Source organism: Centropristis striata, chromosome 22 (assembly GCF_030273125.1).
Source record: "Centropristis striata isolate RG_2023a ecotype Rhode Island chromosome 22, C.striata_1.0, whole genome shotgun sequence".
NCBI lineage: Eukaryota > Metazoa > Chordata > Actinopteri > Perciformes > Serranidae > Centropristis > Centropristis striata.
This window is the reverse complement of record NC_081538.1, coordinates 5,235,569-5,252,283: the sequence shown is the minus strand read 5'-3', so window position 1 is coordinate 5,252,283 and position 16,715 is coordinate 5,235,569. Positions and strand designations below refer to the sequence as shown.

Sequence of the window (16,715 nt, the reverse complement as noted above, 5' to 3'; positions counted from 1 at the left end):
ATGGAGTCATCAGCACATCCGCAGTCCTTGAAAATCATCAGGTAGATTATTTCTAGAGCTTGACCTCTGACCTTACTATAATGGGGCAAGCCAAGTTTTACTATCTGCATTATTATAGTATCAAACATCCAGAAAAATGCAGTGATAATAATCAATACTCATATTTATTTCAAACTTCTGATTTTATTTGTTGATCTGTTTGGTGAGCACATGTTAGATGAAGCTGATGTTACCTTACAACAGTGTGGGAAAGGAGGAATATACAGTATAGAAGAAAAGTTATCATATTACAATTCACCATATAAGTACTTCACACAGTTTCCAAAAGCAAATGTGTTGCTCATTATGGAATAAACTGACTAAAATGTAATTTATTATTACAACTTCTAATTATGTTATGGTATCATAATTACATATAAGACATTTACATCAGTTCTGTTAAATGACATACATCAAATACCAAAGAAAAAAAGAATAAAGCATAAAAGTTCACTTTATGTATTCATGTTAGGAGCTGTGTAGTAGTGCAGTCTAAAGATGTAACACAAGGGTGTGTCAGTGAATCATGGGAAGTGTCCAGTGTGTTGCATGCTAAAGGTGCTGAAGAAGAAGTTTCAGACTGCGTTGGTTATGTTGCTACTACTGTTAACTCGTGGTAGAAGTTACACATTAGCTTCCCCTGATTTATATCACACTTTAAGTGGTGCGAGCTATCGGACTGATTCCAAGGATGTTGTCAAGATCATCTACAGGTGTCAAGAAACCAAAGAAAGGGTAAAGCTTTGCTCTGCTACAAACAGTTTCACCAGTCAGGAAATGGAGAAAAGATGGTGTAGTTTCCATGAAGTTACATCCTGTGTAGGAGCGGATCAGAGTCTTGGCACCCACGTCATGGAAGGAGACCTCTCCCTTCTCACAATCGACAAACACACCAACTGTTTGGGGTCTTTGGATCAGGTTTTGTTGAAAAGAGACATTATTTAAATATGCCTCTCCCTTGCTGATGTACATATGAACTGCCCAGACTTCTTCATCAGGGCAGATGAAGTTTATCTCCCTGTTAACGGACTCTTTGGCCACTCCCAAGACCCAGGCTTTACTCCCACCAACCCAAACCTCGTAGTAGAACCTGCCTGAGGAAAACCCCTCTTTCCCGAGGATTTGCATTTAAAAATGAAAGGAGTACTATGGGCTTTATGTGACCATAAAGGAATCAAAACATAAAAGTATTAACATAATTTGCTCACAGGTGTATACTAACGTCACTGATGAACAGTATTATTGATACTTAGCACTAAGCAGGTGGTTAGTAATGTCGACTGTAAATATATTGCATTCCTGCAGACTATGTAATCCCAGTTTATTTGTTTTATTTTTTTGGTCTATAAAATGACAGAAAACCTTAACAAATACCTATCAGATTTTATAAAGGCAAAATTTACATATTTAAGTTGTATGTTGGTCCAACCAACTAAACAAAGCCTGAAGATTTAACTCTCAAAACAGGCAAATATCCACATTTGAGAAGCAATTTTCCATTGAAAGTGGGTTAAATGATTATTCTATTGCCAAAGGAATTATAAAGGTTAATTTTCTGTAGATTGGCTAAATGATGAGTCTTAAACCTATAGATCAAAAGCATTCTTGATAGTATTCAAGATTAAATTGGGTTCACTATGATGCCACTGTTCACTCCTTGTTGTTCCCTCCAACAGTAAATTCTCTGAGAAAAAGAGTCTGGTTAAACAGTAGTGACATCTAATATTGCAACGTGTATATATTTACAGTACATGACTGATCATTCTATCTTTCTCTGCAATTTAAAATAAAACCTCATCACCAAGTGTTTGTTCATTTAAAATTTCGCCTTTTTCACAATTTGATTGGAAATACCAACAGTAGAGAAGTACATATCACCTCATGGTAGATGTTACTTATTAGTTTGGCCTGATTTATGTGGCACTTTAGGTGGTGTGGGCTACAGGAGTGATTTCGAGCATGTTGTCAGGATTATTTTCATTTTTAGAGATACCAAAGAAAGGGTAGAGCTTTGGTCTGCTACTAGCAGATGCACCAGCCATAGAATAGAGAAGAGATTTCAGAATTGGTGGGCTCTCCATGAAGTTTAATCCTCTGTAGGAGCAGATCAGAGTCCTGGCATCCACGTCATAGAAGGAGACCTCTCCCTTCTCATAATCGACAAACACACCGACTGTCTTTGGGTTTTGCCTCAGGTACATGTGACCAGGGTTATCACAGAAATATTCTTCTTCCTCGTGGGTGATGACCATACCAACTGTCCAGACTCCATTCTCAGGGCAGATGAAGTTTATCTTCCTGTTAACGGACTCTTTGGCCACTCCCAAGACCCAGCCTTTACTCCCACTCACCCTAACCTCGTAGTAGAACCTGCCAGAGGAAAACCCCTCTTTCCCGAGGACAAAGGGTCGAATTTGAAATCTGTTTCCAAAGAAAACAGTAAGAGATGGTAGTAGACCTTCACGAAATCTCAGCTGTTTCCCATCGTCAGACACTGCAAGTCTGGAAAGGGCTGTGTAGTGGTCCAGAGTCACATCCACTGCATCGTTCTGCTGGATCATCATCAGTTTGTCTCGAGGTGGAGTCCACTCTTCATCTGTATCAGACTGTTCATCAGCCTCAAAGCCATCAGATAACCTGACCTTATTAACAAGCATCTTCATCTCATTACTGAGTATCTTTTCCATCTGAGACACTGACTTTTTCACCATCCTCACATAACTTGGCTGACTGACATCAGAGAGGTCTATTTGCTCGCTGGAGTTGAGTACAGCTCTACCCATGAGACTTTCTATTGGGAAAGAGAGAACTGGACAGCTCTGCAGGAAGTGGAAGTGGTCCTCTGTTTGTAAAAGTTTCTCCATTTCTAATCTTTTCTCCCTCAGCTCAGCCACTTCTTGTTCCACAGGTGTCATACAGTCTTCAGCCTCCTTCTCTGCTTCTTTCTGCTTCTCCTGGATCACCTGGATCAGCTCAGCCTGGCTGCTTTGTAGAGAGACCACCAGAGCAGTGAAAACCTCAGTGATGTCTGCTATCTCTTTCTCTGACTGTTTCCTGCTCTGTTTGACAAAATGTTTGATTCGCCTGATATCCTCAGAATGAGTGTTTTCCATGTTTTTTAACTTTGATGCCAAATCGTCCAAGCCGACTTTCCTGTCTCTGAACTCCTGCTCTAACGGCACAGCTTTATGTGTTACATGTTCTTCTTTCAAGCACATGACACAAATGTACATCCGGTCTTTGTAGCAGAAGAACTCAAACATCCTATCATGCTTCTTACACATCCTGTCCTCCAGGTTTGACACAGGCTCGATCAGCTGGTGCTTCTTCAGGGTTTTGACTCTCTGATGAGGCTCCAGGTGAAGCTGGCAGTACGAGGCCAAACACACCAGACACGTCTTCTGGGCCCTGAGCTTCGGCTCAAGGCAGATGTCACAGGTCACCTCCCCTGGTTTGGCAGGTGTCTCATCTTCCCCCCTCACCCTCATGTTGTTGAAATGCTCCACCATATCTCTGAACCCTGTGTTGACCTGAAGCTGTGGTCTCTTGCGGAACTTCTTTTTACAAAGGGGACACTGTATCAGGTCTCTGTTGGACCAGTACCCTGTGATACAAGTCTTGCAGTAGTTGTGTCCACATGGAGTAGAGACAGGCTCAGTGAACATGTTCAGACAGATGGAACACAGGAGCTGTTCTTCACACGGGAGGCTGCAGGCTGAGGCCATGTCTACATGAGAGGAAAGGATCTGATGATTAGGATTTTCAAATTCATGATCCAAATATGTGCAAATCCAGTGAACAATTTACATTTCTGGTTGGGTTTTTAAAAAATCTTGTTAATTGGTCTTCAAAACTGTTAACAGCTGACTTTTATAGCTCATAGCATGCAACAAAATATGCAGATCAGAGCAGAAAGGAAACTCATCTTTACGGTCTCACACATTTTCACTAACTGATAACACTGGGATCACCAACTGAAATGGGTTCAAAGTTCAGACTGCATAAATATATCTCAGGTTATATTGACACTAGCACTTGTGATGTGATCACGAAGACAAAAGCTTTGTGAATTGCACGTACGTTGGCAATGCGCCAGTGTCAGAGAGGAAAGAGGAAAACAACATTTGATCTCAATAGCAAACATATGCATGTAAAATAGAAATAAGCAATGCAATCATTCATTACATGTGTAATTTGACGACCTGATTGAACAAAGGAGATACTGCAGATCCTGCCAGTATCAAACACGGCACAAAGAGTTCAGCATCAGGATCTTTGGTAGACTATAGTAAACCTATTGTAACTGTAATATTGTTCACCTGGACACAAGCTGTTAACTTATTTCAAGGTATATTTAAGATTTAAATATCAGAACATTCGAACTTTACCTGCCGAGAAGTCTTATCTGTGTCGTCAGTGGAGGCTGACTGTAGTTCCTGAATTGACTGACTCCTCCAGTGTGAGTGTGTGCTCCTCCCACTAAAGGACTTTGCTGGTTAAACCCATCTGACACAGGTATTACACAAGCAGTAACCTCTGGGTCTGAGGCAAACCAGGAGGTGCCTTAAACCGCATTCTACCAAAAAAGTCCAGCAGGGGGTGCTGACGACAGTTGCATAAGTATTTTGGTCCTATCTATCTCAATACAAAATGAGAAAACTTCTCACTTTATTTATTTCCTCAGAATTTTTTTTTAGGACAACACTATGGTCTCAATCGCTAATAAAAAATATTTGTCAGGACAATATGATGCAAATAATGGTGCCATTTAGAAGAAAATAGAAGATAAAGAATCATATGATTTCATCCGTGGTTACGTTTGATTGACAGGTGGCTAACAAGGCGAGCCGTCATCAGGAAAGAAGCAAAACTTTGCGTATCCACTGCACTGTGTCTGTGTCAATAAAACATTTTTTTTTAATGGATGTTTACCAGTTTCGTCTCATAACTTTGACCCTTTTACACTGTATGTTCACTAAATTATTTATTTAAACGTTATGTTAATTTAAAAATGTCTTGTTCAGCGTTTGGTTGGACTAACAGACACTCCAAGGAATCAGCTCTTCATTTTTTCAGGTAAGTAACGTACATTTTGCTAACCAAAACTAACATCCCAGTTAATGCTACAGTTAATGCTAACATGAATTAGCAGCGACTTCGCTCAGTAAGGCTACCAGTGTAGATGGCATGTAGTACAGTGTCCTCGGATCCATCTCTCGCTCCTCCACACTCCAAATATGGTCTGCTCCCAGTTAGAGAAATGCATTGAGGAAACCTTTAAAATTAAATTATCTGACTCCAACAGTAAATCCTCTTACCAATTCTCTGTGCAGAGCGTTTGATGGGGAATGATGAGCAGGAGACGTCCAAGTTCTCAGTTTAACATCATTTTATTACAATATGTCAAGAAATGTGCAGTTACAGAGTCTCTGGGTTCAAACTACAAGTCCCTGATACACAGAAGACTGGTTCAGTTCGTGAAGTCTGGACCAGTCTAATTTCCCTTGAACACTTTCTTATATTCTGACAGATTTTGATTTTAAAAAATGAAGGTAGATTTCTTCCAGGAAGTGCCAATAATCAATATAGGGACACGTCATGTCAGCAAGCAGTAATCTTCTCTGCCCAGTACACCATGTCCGTGTCCTGACCTGTTATTAAAACTTTTAAAACAAACCTCCTTGCATTCTAATGGCTCTTTTTTCATCATATACACTGATCTTATCATTATATATTTTCAAGCATTATTGTAAAGGAGAATAAAGTTTCTTGTATGTTTTATTCAAGGCATCTTATCTTTAAAGTCTTCTTGTAAATTTTTTAACACACTTTCTCTTATTTTGTAAGCTGCATGTGTTAAGCGACAGGAAGTAATAGTAGCTTTTTGTGATTAACACAACTTTAATTGTTAGCTAATGTTAGCTTGCGGCTAACAAATGGCATAATGCAACAGTGTGTTTGGACCATTTGGACCTCTGACAGCCCGGACAGGTTGATAGTATTTAGTTTGGCTCACGCACACGCAGAGGCACACGGAGAGATGATGTGGGGACAGGACTGAGACAGACAGGTAGGCAAAGCAGCTCGGTATATTCAGTGCGTGTGTGTAAGTGTGTGAATGTGTGCGCATGTCTTGGAGGATGGAGAGGTGGGTCAGGGTTTTGACTGACTAATGACAGACACTCTGCTGAAGAACGGCAACACAACACAAAATAACTTTATATTATGAATAGTGTAGATATACTTTCAGTAGCTTGAAATGTGACGTTAGCGCAGCACATGATATTATAGCGGGCCGCCACAGTCTAGGTAATTAATGGGAAACCCCTACGCCACTACGTCAAGAAGTATATGTTGCCAATATCATGATATGCTTTTTTTAATTCATTAAAAAATATATACATATATATAATCGTGAATGATACGATATGGCACATCTATAGTGCAGTCTCAACTTGTAACACAAGTGTGTGTGTGTGTGTGTGTGTGTGTGTGTGACACTGAGTCATGGGAAATGTCCAGTGCGCTGCATGCTAAAGGTGCTGACAAAGAAGTTGAGGACTATGTTTGTGGTTTTGTTGCTACTAATGTTACATTATGGCAGAAGTTACACATTAGTTTCCCCTGATTTATATGGTACTTTAAGTGGTGCGGGCTATTGGAGTGATTTCGAGGATTTTGTCAGAACCATCTACAGGTGTCAAGAAACCTAAGAAAGGGTAAAGCTTTGGTCTGCGACGAACATATCCGCCAGTCAGGAAATGGAGAAAAGATGGTTTAGTTTCTATGAAGGTACATGTGTAGGAGTGGATCAGAGTCCTGGTACCCACGTCATAGAAGGAGACCTCTCCCTTCTCATAATCGACAAACACACCAACTGTCTGGAGCTTTTGCCTCATGTACCGGTGACCAGAGATATCAGTAAAATATGCCTCTCCCTCATGGTTGATGTACATTCCAAATGACCAGACTGTCTCAGGGCCTGTCGTGAAAACATCCATGTAATCGGGATATTTTGCCACTCCTAGTTTCCAGCCTTTACTCTCACTCACCCGAACCTCGTAGTAGAACCTGCCAGAGGAAAACCCCTCATTCCCAACGGCATAGAGTTGATTTTGAAATCCTCTTCCAAATGAACCAGTAACAGATGGTAGACCTTCACAAAATCTCAGCTGTTTCCCATCCTCAGACACTGTAAGTCTGGAATGGGCTGTGTAAATGTCCAGAGTCACATCCACCGCATCGTTCTGCTGGATCATCATCAGCTTGTCTAGAGGTTGAGTCCACTCTTCTTCTGTATCAGACTGTTCATCAGCTTCACAGTTATCAGATGACCTGACCTTATTAACAAGCATCTTCATCTCATTGCTGAGGGTCTTTTCCATCTGAGCCACAGCTTTTTTCACTATCCTCACATAACTCTGCTGACTGATATCAGAGAGGTCTACTGGCTTGCTGGACTGACTCAGAGCTTTACCTATGACACTGTGTTCAGGGAAAGGGAGAACTGGACAGCTCTGCAGGAAGCGGAAGTGGTCCTCTGTTTGTAAAAGTTTCTCCATTTCTAATCTTTTCTCCCTCAGCTCAGCCACTTCTTGTTCCAGCTGTGTCACACGGTCTTCAGCCTCCTTCTCTGCTGCTTTCTGCTTCTCCTGGATCACCTGGATCAGCTCAGCCTGGCTGCTTTGCAGAGAGACCACCAGAGCAGTGAAAATCTCAGTGATGTCTGCTATCTCTTTCTCTGATCCTTTCCTGCTTTGTTTGACAAAATGTTTGATTTCTTTTATATTCCCAGATTTAGAGTTATCCATTATTTGTATCTCTAATGTCAAATTGTCCAGCTGGGCTTTCCTCTCTCTGAACTCCTGCTCTAATGGGACAGCTTCATGTGTTACATGGTCGTCTTTACAGCACATGAAACAAACACATTTCTGGTCTTGGCGACAGAAGAGCTCAAACATCTTGTCGTGCTTCTTACACACTCTGTCCTCCAGGTTTGACACAGGCTCGATCAGCTGGTGCTTCTTCAGGGTTTTGACTCTCTGATGAGGCTCCAGGTGAAGCTGGCAGTACGAGGCCAAACACACCAGACACGTCTTCTGGGCCCTGAGCTTCGGCTCAAGGCAGATGTCACAGGTCACCTCCCCTGGTGTGGCAGGTGTCTCATCTTCCCCCCTCACCCTCATGTTGTTGAAATGCTCCACCATATCTCTGAACCCTGTGTTGACCTGAAGCTGTGGTCTCTTGCGAAACCTCTTGTTACAGAGAGGACACTGTATCAGGTCTCTGTTGGACCAGTACCCTGTGATACAAGTCTTGCAGTAGTTGTGTCCACATGGAGTAGAGACAGGCTCAGTGAACACATCCAGACAGATGGAACATCGGAGCTATTCTTCACACGGGAGGCTGCTGGCTGAGGCCATGTCTACATGAGAGAAGAGGAACTGAAGATTAGGATTTTCAATTTCACAATCTAAAAATGTGCAAATCAAGTGGATAATTTACATTCCTGGTTGGTTTTCAAGTAGTACTTGTTTATTTGTGTTCAAAATTGTTAACACCTGACATTCATAGCTAATAGCATGCAACAAAATATGACGTTTTATAACTAATTAACACCTGACTTTTGTAGCTTAAAGCATGCAATTAAATATGCAGGTCAGAGCATGAAGGCAACTGATCCTTACTGTCTCTCAAATGTTCACTACATTCATAATACAGGGCTAACTTCCTGTGGAAAATCACCAACTGAAATGGGTTCAGTAGACTACAGACACGTCATGGCGACACAGAGCTTCAGTGTGGTGATCTATGGCAGCAGCCAATATGATGCAATCAATATGGATTATTCTTCTGATAATAAAAAAATTCAAAGAGCATAAATATATGTCAGGTTATAGATACACTAGCACTCTGAGTGTGAGCACAAAGACAAAGGCTTTGTGAATTGCATGTACGTTGGCAATGTGCCAGTGTCAGAGAGAAATTAAACACCTTGAGGAAAACAACATTTGATCTCAACAGCAAACATTCTATATGCATGTAAAATAGAAATTAGCCATTAAATCAATCATTAAATGTGTAATTAGTGGACATGATTAAAGCAGCATAGATAGTTTAGCATCAGGATCTTTGGTAGCCTATAGTAAATAGATTGTAATTGTAATATTTTTGGTTGGACACAAGCTGTTACATTCTTCAAGTTATATTTAAAATCATAATATCAGAGCCCTTCAACTTTACCTGCCGAGAAGTCTTTGTTGTCTGTGGAAACTGACCGACTTGTCAGAGGGACGTTCACTCTTTGCATATACTCTCATTTGTAGGGAAATCATAGTTGCTGGATGGACCGGTAGCTCCAGTTCTATGAGTGTGTGCTGTGCCGACTAAAGGGCTTTGCTATTGGTTAACCCATCTTACACAGGTATTTACACTCACTGCCCAATCACAAAGTGGCAAATATAAAGTACACCTACTCCTTTACTCTGAAATAATTTACAGCATTCTTTTATATAATGAATACCTCTCCCTGTTTTTTTCTTAATTTGCTGCAAAGTTAGACAACACACAGTACACCATCAAAACGTATCTAAAAAGAGTAAAGTAGATGTGTAGATGTTGTCTGATAGATACTTTCTAGCTACATTTTCTTAACTTGCTCCAATGTTAGCCAACATGGGGTCATCAGCACATCATGGAAAGTCAATGAAAATAATCAGATTTAATAAGATATTTCTAAAGCTTGACCTCTGACGTTACTATGGTGGGGAAAGCGAATACAAACTTTCTCTATCTGGATTTATAAAGTAAGAAACATTCAGAATAATTCAGTCAATAATAATAGTCAACACCATCAAAACTGATCTAAAAACAATAAAGTGGATGTGCAGGTTGGTCTAGAGCCATAAATAGTATTGTATTATCTGATAGATACTATCTAGCTACTTTTTCTTTACTTCCTCTAACGTTAACCAACATGGAGTCATCAGCACATTATGGAAAGTCATTGAAAATAATCAGATTTAGTTTGACCTCTGACCTTACTATGATGGGGCAAGTAAATACAAACTTTCTCTATCTGGATTAATAAAGTAAGAAACATTCAAAATAATGCAGTAATAATAATCAATACTCTCTTCTTTTTTACTTCTGTTTTATTTGTTGATCTGTTTGCTGAAGTGAGCACCTGTTAGATGGAGCTGATGTTACCTAACAGAAAGTGTGGGAAAGGAGGAATATACAGTATAGAAGAAGAGCTATCATATTACAGTTAACCAGATAAGTACTTTACACAGTTTTCAAAAGCGAATGTGTTGCTCATTATGGAATAAACTGAGAGAAAATGTCATTTATTATTACAACTTCTAATAATATTATGAAATCATATTAACATTCAAGAATTTACAGCAGTTATGTTAAATGACAGACATCAAATATCGAAGAAAAGAATGAATGAAGCATAAAAGTCCACTTTATGTATTCATGTTTGTTATGAGCTGTGTAGTAGTGCAGTCTAAAGATGTAACACAAGTGTGTGTGTCAGTGAATCATGGGAAGTGTCCAGTGGGCTGCAAGTTGAGGACTGTGTTGGTGATTATGTATCTACTACTGTTACCTGGTGGTGGAGGTTACACATTAGTTTCCCCTGATTTATATGGCACTTTAAATGGTGCGGGCTACCGGACTGATTCTGAGCATGTTGTCAGGATCATCTACAGGTTTCAACAAACCAAAGAGAGGGTAGAGCTTTGGTCTGCTTCTAAAAAGTCCGCCAGTCAGGGAATGGAGTACAGATGGTGTATTTTCCATGAAGTTACATCCTGTGTAGGAGCGGATCAGAGTCCTGGTACCCACGTCATAGAAGGAGACCTCTCCCTTCTCATAATCAACAAACACACCGACTTTTTGGGGTCTTTGGATCAGGTATTGTTGAAAAGAGACACTATTCAAATATGCGTCTCCCTCGTGATTGATGTACATATGAACTGCCCAGACTTCTTCATCGGGGCAGATGAAGTTTATCTTCTTGTTAACGGGCTCTTTGGCCACTCCCAAGACCCAGCCTTTACTCTCACTGACTTGAACCTCGTAGTAGAACCTGCCAGAGGAAAACCCCTCTTTCCCAAGGACAAAGGGCAGATTTTGAAATCCTTTTCCAAATAAATAATAATACAATGGAAAACTAAAGCTACGAACGCTCAGCTGTTTCCCATCCTGAGACACCACAAGTCTGTTATTGGCTGAGTAGTAGTCCAGAGTCACATTAACCGCATCGTTCTGCTGGATCATCAGCTTGTCTTGAGGTGGAGGCAACATATTTTGAACATACTGGCCTGTCATCATCAGTTCTTCATCTGTATCAGTCTGTTCTGTGTGTCTACATGAGAGAAAAAGATCTGATGATTAGGATTTTCAATTTAAAAATCCACAAATGTGAAAATCAATTGGATAATTTACATTTCTGACCACTGGTTCCCTTGTCTATATGCTTGTCAGGGGCATAAAGGCCACTCATCTCTATGGTCTCACCAATTTTCACTGATAATACAGGGAGAACTCCCTGTGGAAAATCACCAACTGAAATGGGTGTGGTTTAATAGACTTAACAGCATGTCATGGTGACGTGTGGGGCTCTATGCAGGTAGCAAATATGATGTTATCAACATGAATAATTCCTTTTACAATGACGAATGACAAAAAATACAAAGAGGATAAATATATCTCACTTCTGGTGCGATTGCTAAGACAAAGCTTTGGGAATTGCGCGTACGTCAGTGTTTCAGAGGGGAAATAAACTACACCTTGAGGACAACATTTGAGCTCAACAGCAAACATTATATGCATGTAAAATAGAAATTAGCAATACATTCAATCATTAAATATGTAATTATTTGACCTGATTAAATACAGGAAATACTGCAGATCACGCCAGTGTCAAACATAGCCGAGATAGTTAAGAATCAGGATGTTTGGTAGCCTGTAGCAAACCTATCGTAATAAGTTATATAAAGTTATATTTAAGATCCAAATATCAGAGCACTTGAACTTTACCTGCCGAGAAGTCTTTGTTGTCTGTGGAACCTGATTGAAGTGTTGGAGGGTCTGACGGGTGCAGCCTCAAGAGATTAATAGTTGCAAACTCGCCTGTACCATCACTTTCCAGTATCAGAATAGTTTAAAACCAATTTCTAGAAGTAAACACTTCCAAAAACTTTGCTGCTGCTGGTCAGAGTTGAAGGAAATAACATTCTATTCTTGACAGAATAAAGACAAAAGAGTCAATTCTCCGGAGATGAATTTCTGAGTGACATACTTCAGTTTAAATACTTTTAACACATTGTAGAACCACAATTTCCCCTCCCATTTCTGGGGAAAAAACCTCCCCCAGTTTTAGTCTAAATTTGACGCACATTACATATAAGGCCTTATGGGCGGGACTTCCTGAAAACTCCAGAAACTCCAGCTAGAACTGGTCTTCTGATGGCTGAACAATCTCTCAATCCCTCCCATACCTGTGCATTATTGTTCTGAGTCAGCAGTTTTCTGGTTTGGACCTCCCATTAGTATTTACCCTTTAATTGCCTTCAGTTTTATGTTTTTCTATACACAATCTTTATTTGTGATGATTAAGTAAAATGTATACTTGTGATGATTATTACGGATTAATACTGCTTATTTTTTTATATCTATAATCTTAATGTAATGCACGTTTTACTTGTTTTAATCAGAATGTTCACTTTGCATATACTTTCATTTGTTGGGAAATCATAGTTGCTGGATGGACCGGTAGCTCCAGTTCTATGAGTGTGTGCTGCGCCGACTAAAGGGCTTTGCTATTGGTTAACACATCTGACACAGGTATTTACACTCACTGCCCAATCAGGAAGTGGCAAAAAGTGGCCTCCCTAGATACTATGTAGCTACTTTTTCTTTACTTGCTCTAACGTTAGCCAACATAGAGTCATCAGCACATGGAGAGTCATTGAAAATAATCAGATTTAGCTTGACCTCTGACCTTACTATGGGCCAAGTGAATACAAACAGAAACAGATGTCAGTTTGTTCTAGTTAGTGCAAATAAATGTGAAGAAACAGTCTTGCAATTGAAATTTTTTCAACTTGAGCAATAAATAAATATATCAATAAATATATATATATAGATATACGTGACCATACACGTGACCTATAAGCAAGGCACCTGACACAGCAACAGAACTCAATCAATTAAATCTGAGGAAACAGAAGGAACAAACACCTGAGAAGCAGTTTTTTAAGGAACTGACCTTTATTAAGCAGTATAATATATATCAGTTACATAGTACACACATATCAAACATCTAGTTTTGATAATTGAACAGATATGTTCTGGATAAACTGTCTTGGCCTTCAAAAAAGCTTGCATTTAAAAATGAAAGGAGTAATACCAGCTCTGTAGTCACATAAAGGAATCAAGACACAAAAGCATTAATATCATTTGCTCATAGGTGTATACTAAAATTCAAAGAAGTCACAATATTATTGATACTTAGCAATAAGCGGACGGTTAGTAATGTCTACTGTAAATATAGTGCAGTCTTGCAGACTATGTAAACCCAGTTGATTTATTGTTTTATTGTTTGGTCGATAAAATTACATAAAACCCTAAGACTACCCATCAGAAAAAGTGCGTATTTAAGTTCTTTGTTGGTCCAACCAACAGAGCAAACTAGTTTTGTTTGGCAGCATAAAAAGTGAAAAAGAAGGAAATCAGTGGTGCTGTCAGCAAAGTAGCGGACCATTAAACTCCCGGCGAGGTTTGAGTAATTACATCGTGACATATAAAGCCTAATAATCTATATAATATCCGAATATTGCTATTATTATGATGGAGATATATTATTCACCTCTTTACATTTACTAATAATGATGTCCTAGTCAGAGCAGCGTGTGGCAGCGCTGATTAAAAATGTTTCTATTCGGGCACTACCGGTGGTAAAAGAGACACTGACGCTCCGGTGTCGGAGCTGGATAACAGTAAACAGCAGAAGACAACAACATTTAATATCCTCGGCTGGTATTCGGTTTAAAGAATTTCACGATCGCAGGGTGTATTTATTTTTGGATTATGTTTTAATGATAAATTATGTAGCCTAAACATGTTTTGCTTTGTCACCATTAAAAATCAAAACACCACAGAGTTTGATCAGCTCCAGGCATCGACACAATAGTCTAAGATCAATTCTCCGACTCGACTCAGATGTGTGGACTTCACGCTGACTCAAGTTTGCGTACACGAGCTGAGAGCAGACGTGAGATCTGATCGTACCCCCCGCTCACGTCCAAATTGATAAATGCCGAGGCTTGCGTAGAAATGATCTTACGCCCACTTTGCGCTCACTTTCTGATGTACGCTCGTTTGATAAATGATGGCCATTGTGCTTTTGTAATGTGTGATGCAACTCCTATTACCTCATGGTAGAAGTTACACTTTAGTTTCCTCTGATTTATGAGGAACTTGAGGTGTGGGGGCTACAGGAGTGATTTCCAGCATGTTGTCAGGATCATCTCCAGGTGTCAAGAAACCAAAGAAAGGGTAGAGCTTTGGTCTGCTGCTAACAGATGCTCCAGCCATAGAATAGAGAAGAGACTTTAGAGCTGATGGGCTCTCCATGAAGGTACATCCTGTGTAGGAGTGGATCAGAGCCCTGGCACCCACGTCATAGAAGGAGACCTCTCCCTTCTCATAATCGACAAACACACCGATTGTCTGGGGTCTTTTCCTCGGGTACCGGCGACAGGAGATATCAAGATATGCCTCTCCCTCATGGTTGATGGACATACCAACAGCCCAGACTCCCGCCTCAGGGCAGGCTAAGAATATCTCCCTGTTAATAGACTCTTTGGCCACTCCCAGGAGAAAGCTTTTACTCCCACTGACCCCAACCTCGTAGTAGAACCTGCCAGAGGAAAACCCCTCTTTCCCGAAGACAAAGGGTTTATTTTGAAACCTTCTTCCAAATGAACCAGTAAGAGATGGTAGACCTTCACGAAATCTCAGCTGTTTCCCATCCTCAGACACCGCAAGCCAGGGGTGGCCTGTGTAGGTGTCCAGAGTCACATCCACCGCATCGTTCTGCTGGATCATCATCAGCTTGTCTCGAGGTGGAGTCCACTCTTCTGTAACAAACTCGCCTGTCATCAGTTCTTCATCTGTATCAGATTGTTCATCAGCCTCACAGCCATCAGATAACCTGACCTGATTAACAAGCATCTGCATCTCATTACTGAGTGTCTTTTCCATCTGAGCCACAGCTTTTTTCACCTTCCTCACATAACTTGGCTGACTGATATCAGAGAGGTCTATTGGATCGCTAGACTGGCTCAGAACTTTACCTATGACACTGTGTTCAGGGAAAGGGAGAACTGGACAGCTCTGCAGGAAGTGGAGGTGGTCCTCTGTTTGTAAAAGTTCCTTCATTTCTAATCTTTTCTCCCTCAGCTCAGCCACTTCTTGCTTCAGAAGTGTTGCACGGTCTTCAGCCTCCTTCTCTGCTGCTTTCTGCTTCTCCTGGATCACCTGGATCAGCTCAGCCTGGCTGCTTTGCAGAGAGACCACCGGAGCAGTGAAAACCTCAGTGATGTCTGCTATCTCTTTCTCTGACCCTTTCCTGCTCTGTCTGACAAAATGTTTGATTTCTTTAATATTCCCAGATTTAGTGTTTTCCATTACTTTTACCTGTGACATCACAGAGTCCAGCTGGGCTTTCCTCTCTCTGAACTCCTGCTCCAATGGGACAGCTTCATGTGTTACATGGTCGTCTTTACAGCACATGAAACAAACACATTTCTGGTCTTGGCGACAGAAGAACTCAAACATCTTGTCGTGCTTCTTACACATTCTGTCCTCTGGGTTTGACACAGGCTCGATCAGCTGGTGCTTCTTCAGGTTTTTGACTCTCTGATGAGGCTCCAGGTGAAGCTGGCAGTACGAGGTTAAACACACCAGACACGTCTTCTGGGCCCTGAGCTTCGGCTCAAGGCAGATGTCACAGGTCACCTCCCCTGGTTTGGCAGGTGTCTCATCTTCCCCCCTCACCCTCATGTTGTTGTAATGTTCCACCATATCTCTGAACCCTGTGTTGACCTGAAGCTGTGGTCTCTTGTGGAAGTCCTTCTTACAGAGGGGGCACTGTATCAGGTCTTTGTTGGACCAGTACCCTGTGATACAAGTCTTGCAGTAGTTGTGTCCACATGGAGTAGAGACAGGCTCAGTGAACGTGTTCAGACAGATGGAACATCGGAGCTGTACTTCACACGAGAGGCTGCTGGCTGAGGCCATGTCTACATGAGAGAAGAGGAATTGAAGATTAGGATTTTCAATTTCACAATCTAAAAATGTGCAAATCAAGTGGATAATTTACATTCCTGGTTGGTTTTCAAGTAGTACTTGTTTATTTGTGTTCAAAATTGTTAACACCTGACTTTCATAGCTAATAGCATGCAACAAAATATGACGTTTTATAACTAAGTTCAGGAACAGGGACCACGCCTTAAACATACCCAATTTCTGCCACCAGTATACTTAAGCACACCTCATTCGTTCCCTTTCTCTTGGTCTCCGTTTGCCATATCCCTCCCACCCAAAACAACTCCTTTTCTTCCTTCTGTAGTTCCTTCTCCTTGTCAACTTACCAGTCA

The 16,715-nt window shown here is 40.7% G+C and overlaps 2 protein-coding genes and 1 pseudogene across 2 annotated transcripts; all 3 read right to left on the bottom strand.

Annotated features, from left to right (window-relative positions):
* Positions 1 to 204: 204 nt before the first annotated feature.
* Positions 205 to 3,765, bottom strand: LOC131960793 (E3 ubiquitin-protein ligase TRIM39-like). The gene has a single exon (XM_059326065.1). It carries the CDS (start codon positions 3,762 to 3,764, stop codon positions 1,965 to 1,967), a length of 1,800 nt encoding a protein of 599 aa, XP_059182048.1. The 5' UTR covers position 3,765; the 3' UTR covers positions 205 to 1,964.
* A 2,915-nt stretch (positions 3,766 to 6,680) lies between these two features.
* LOC131961000 (E3 ubiquitin/ISG15 ligase TRIM25-like) lies at positions 6,681 to 8,462 on the bottom strand (annotated as a pseudogene).
* A 6,037-nt stretch (positions 8,463 to 14,499) lies between these two features.
* Positions 14,500 to 16,356, bottom strand: LOC131961085 (E3 ubiquitin-protein ligase TRIM39-like). The gene has a single exon (XM_059326358.1). The coding sequence runs from the start codon at positions 16,354 to 16,356 to the stop codon at positions 14,500 to 14,502; it is 1,857 nt and encodes a 618-aa protein (XP_059182341.1).
* Between the last annotated feature and the right edge of the window lie 359 nt (positions 16,357 to 16,715).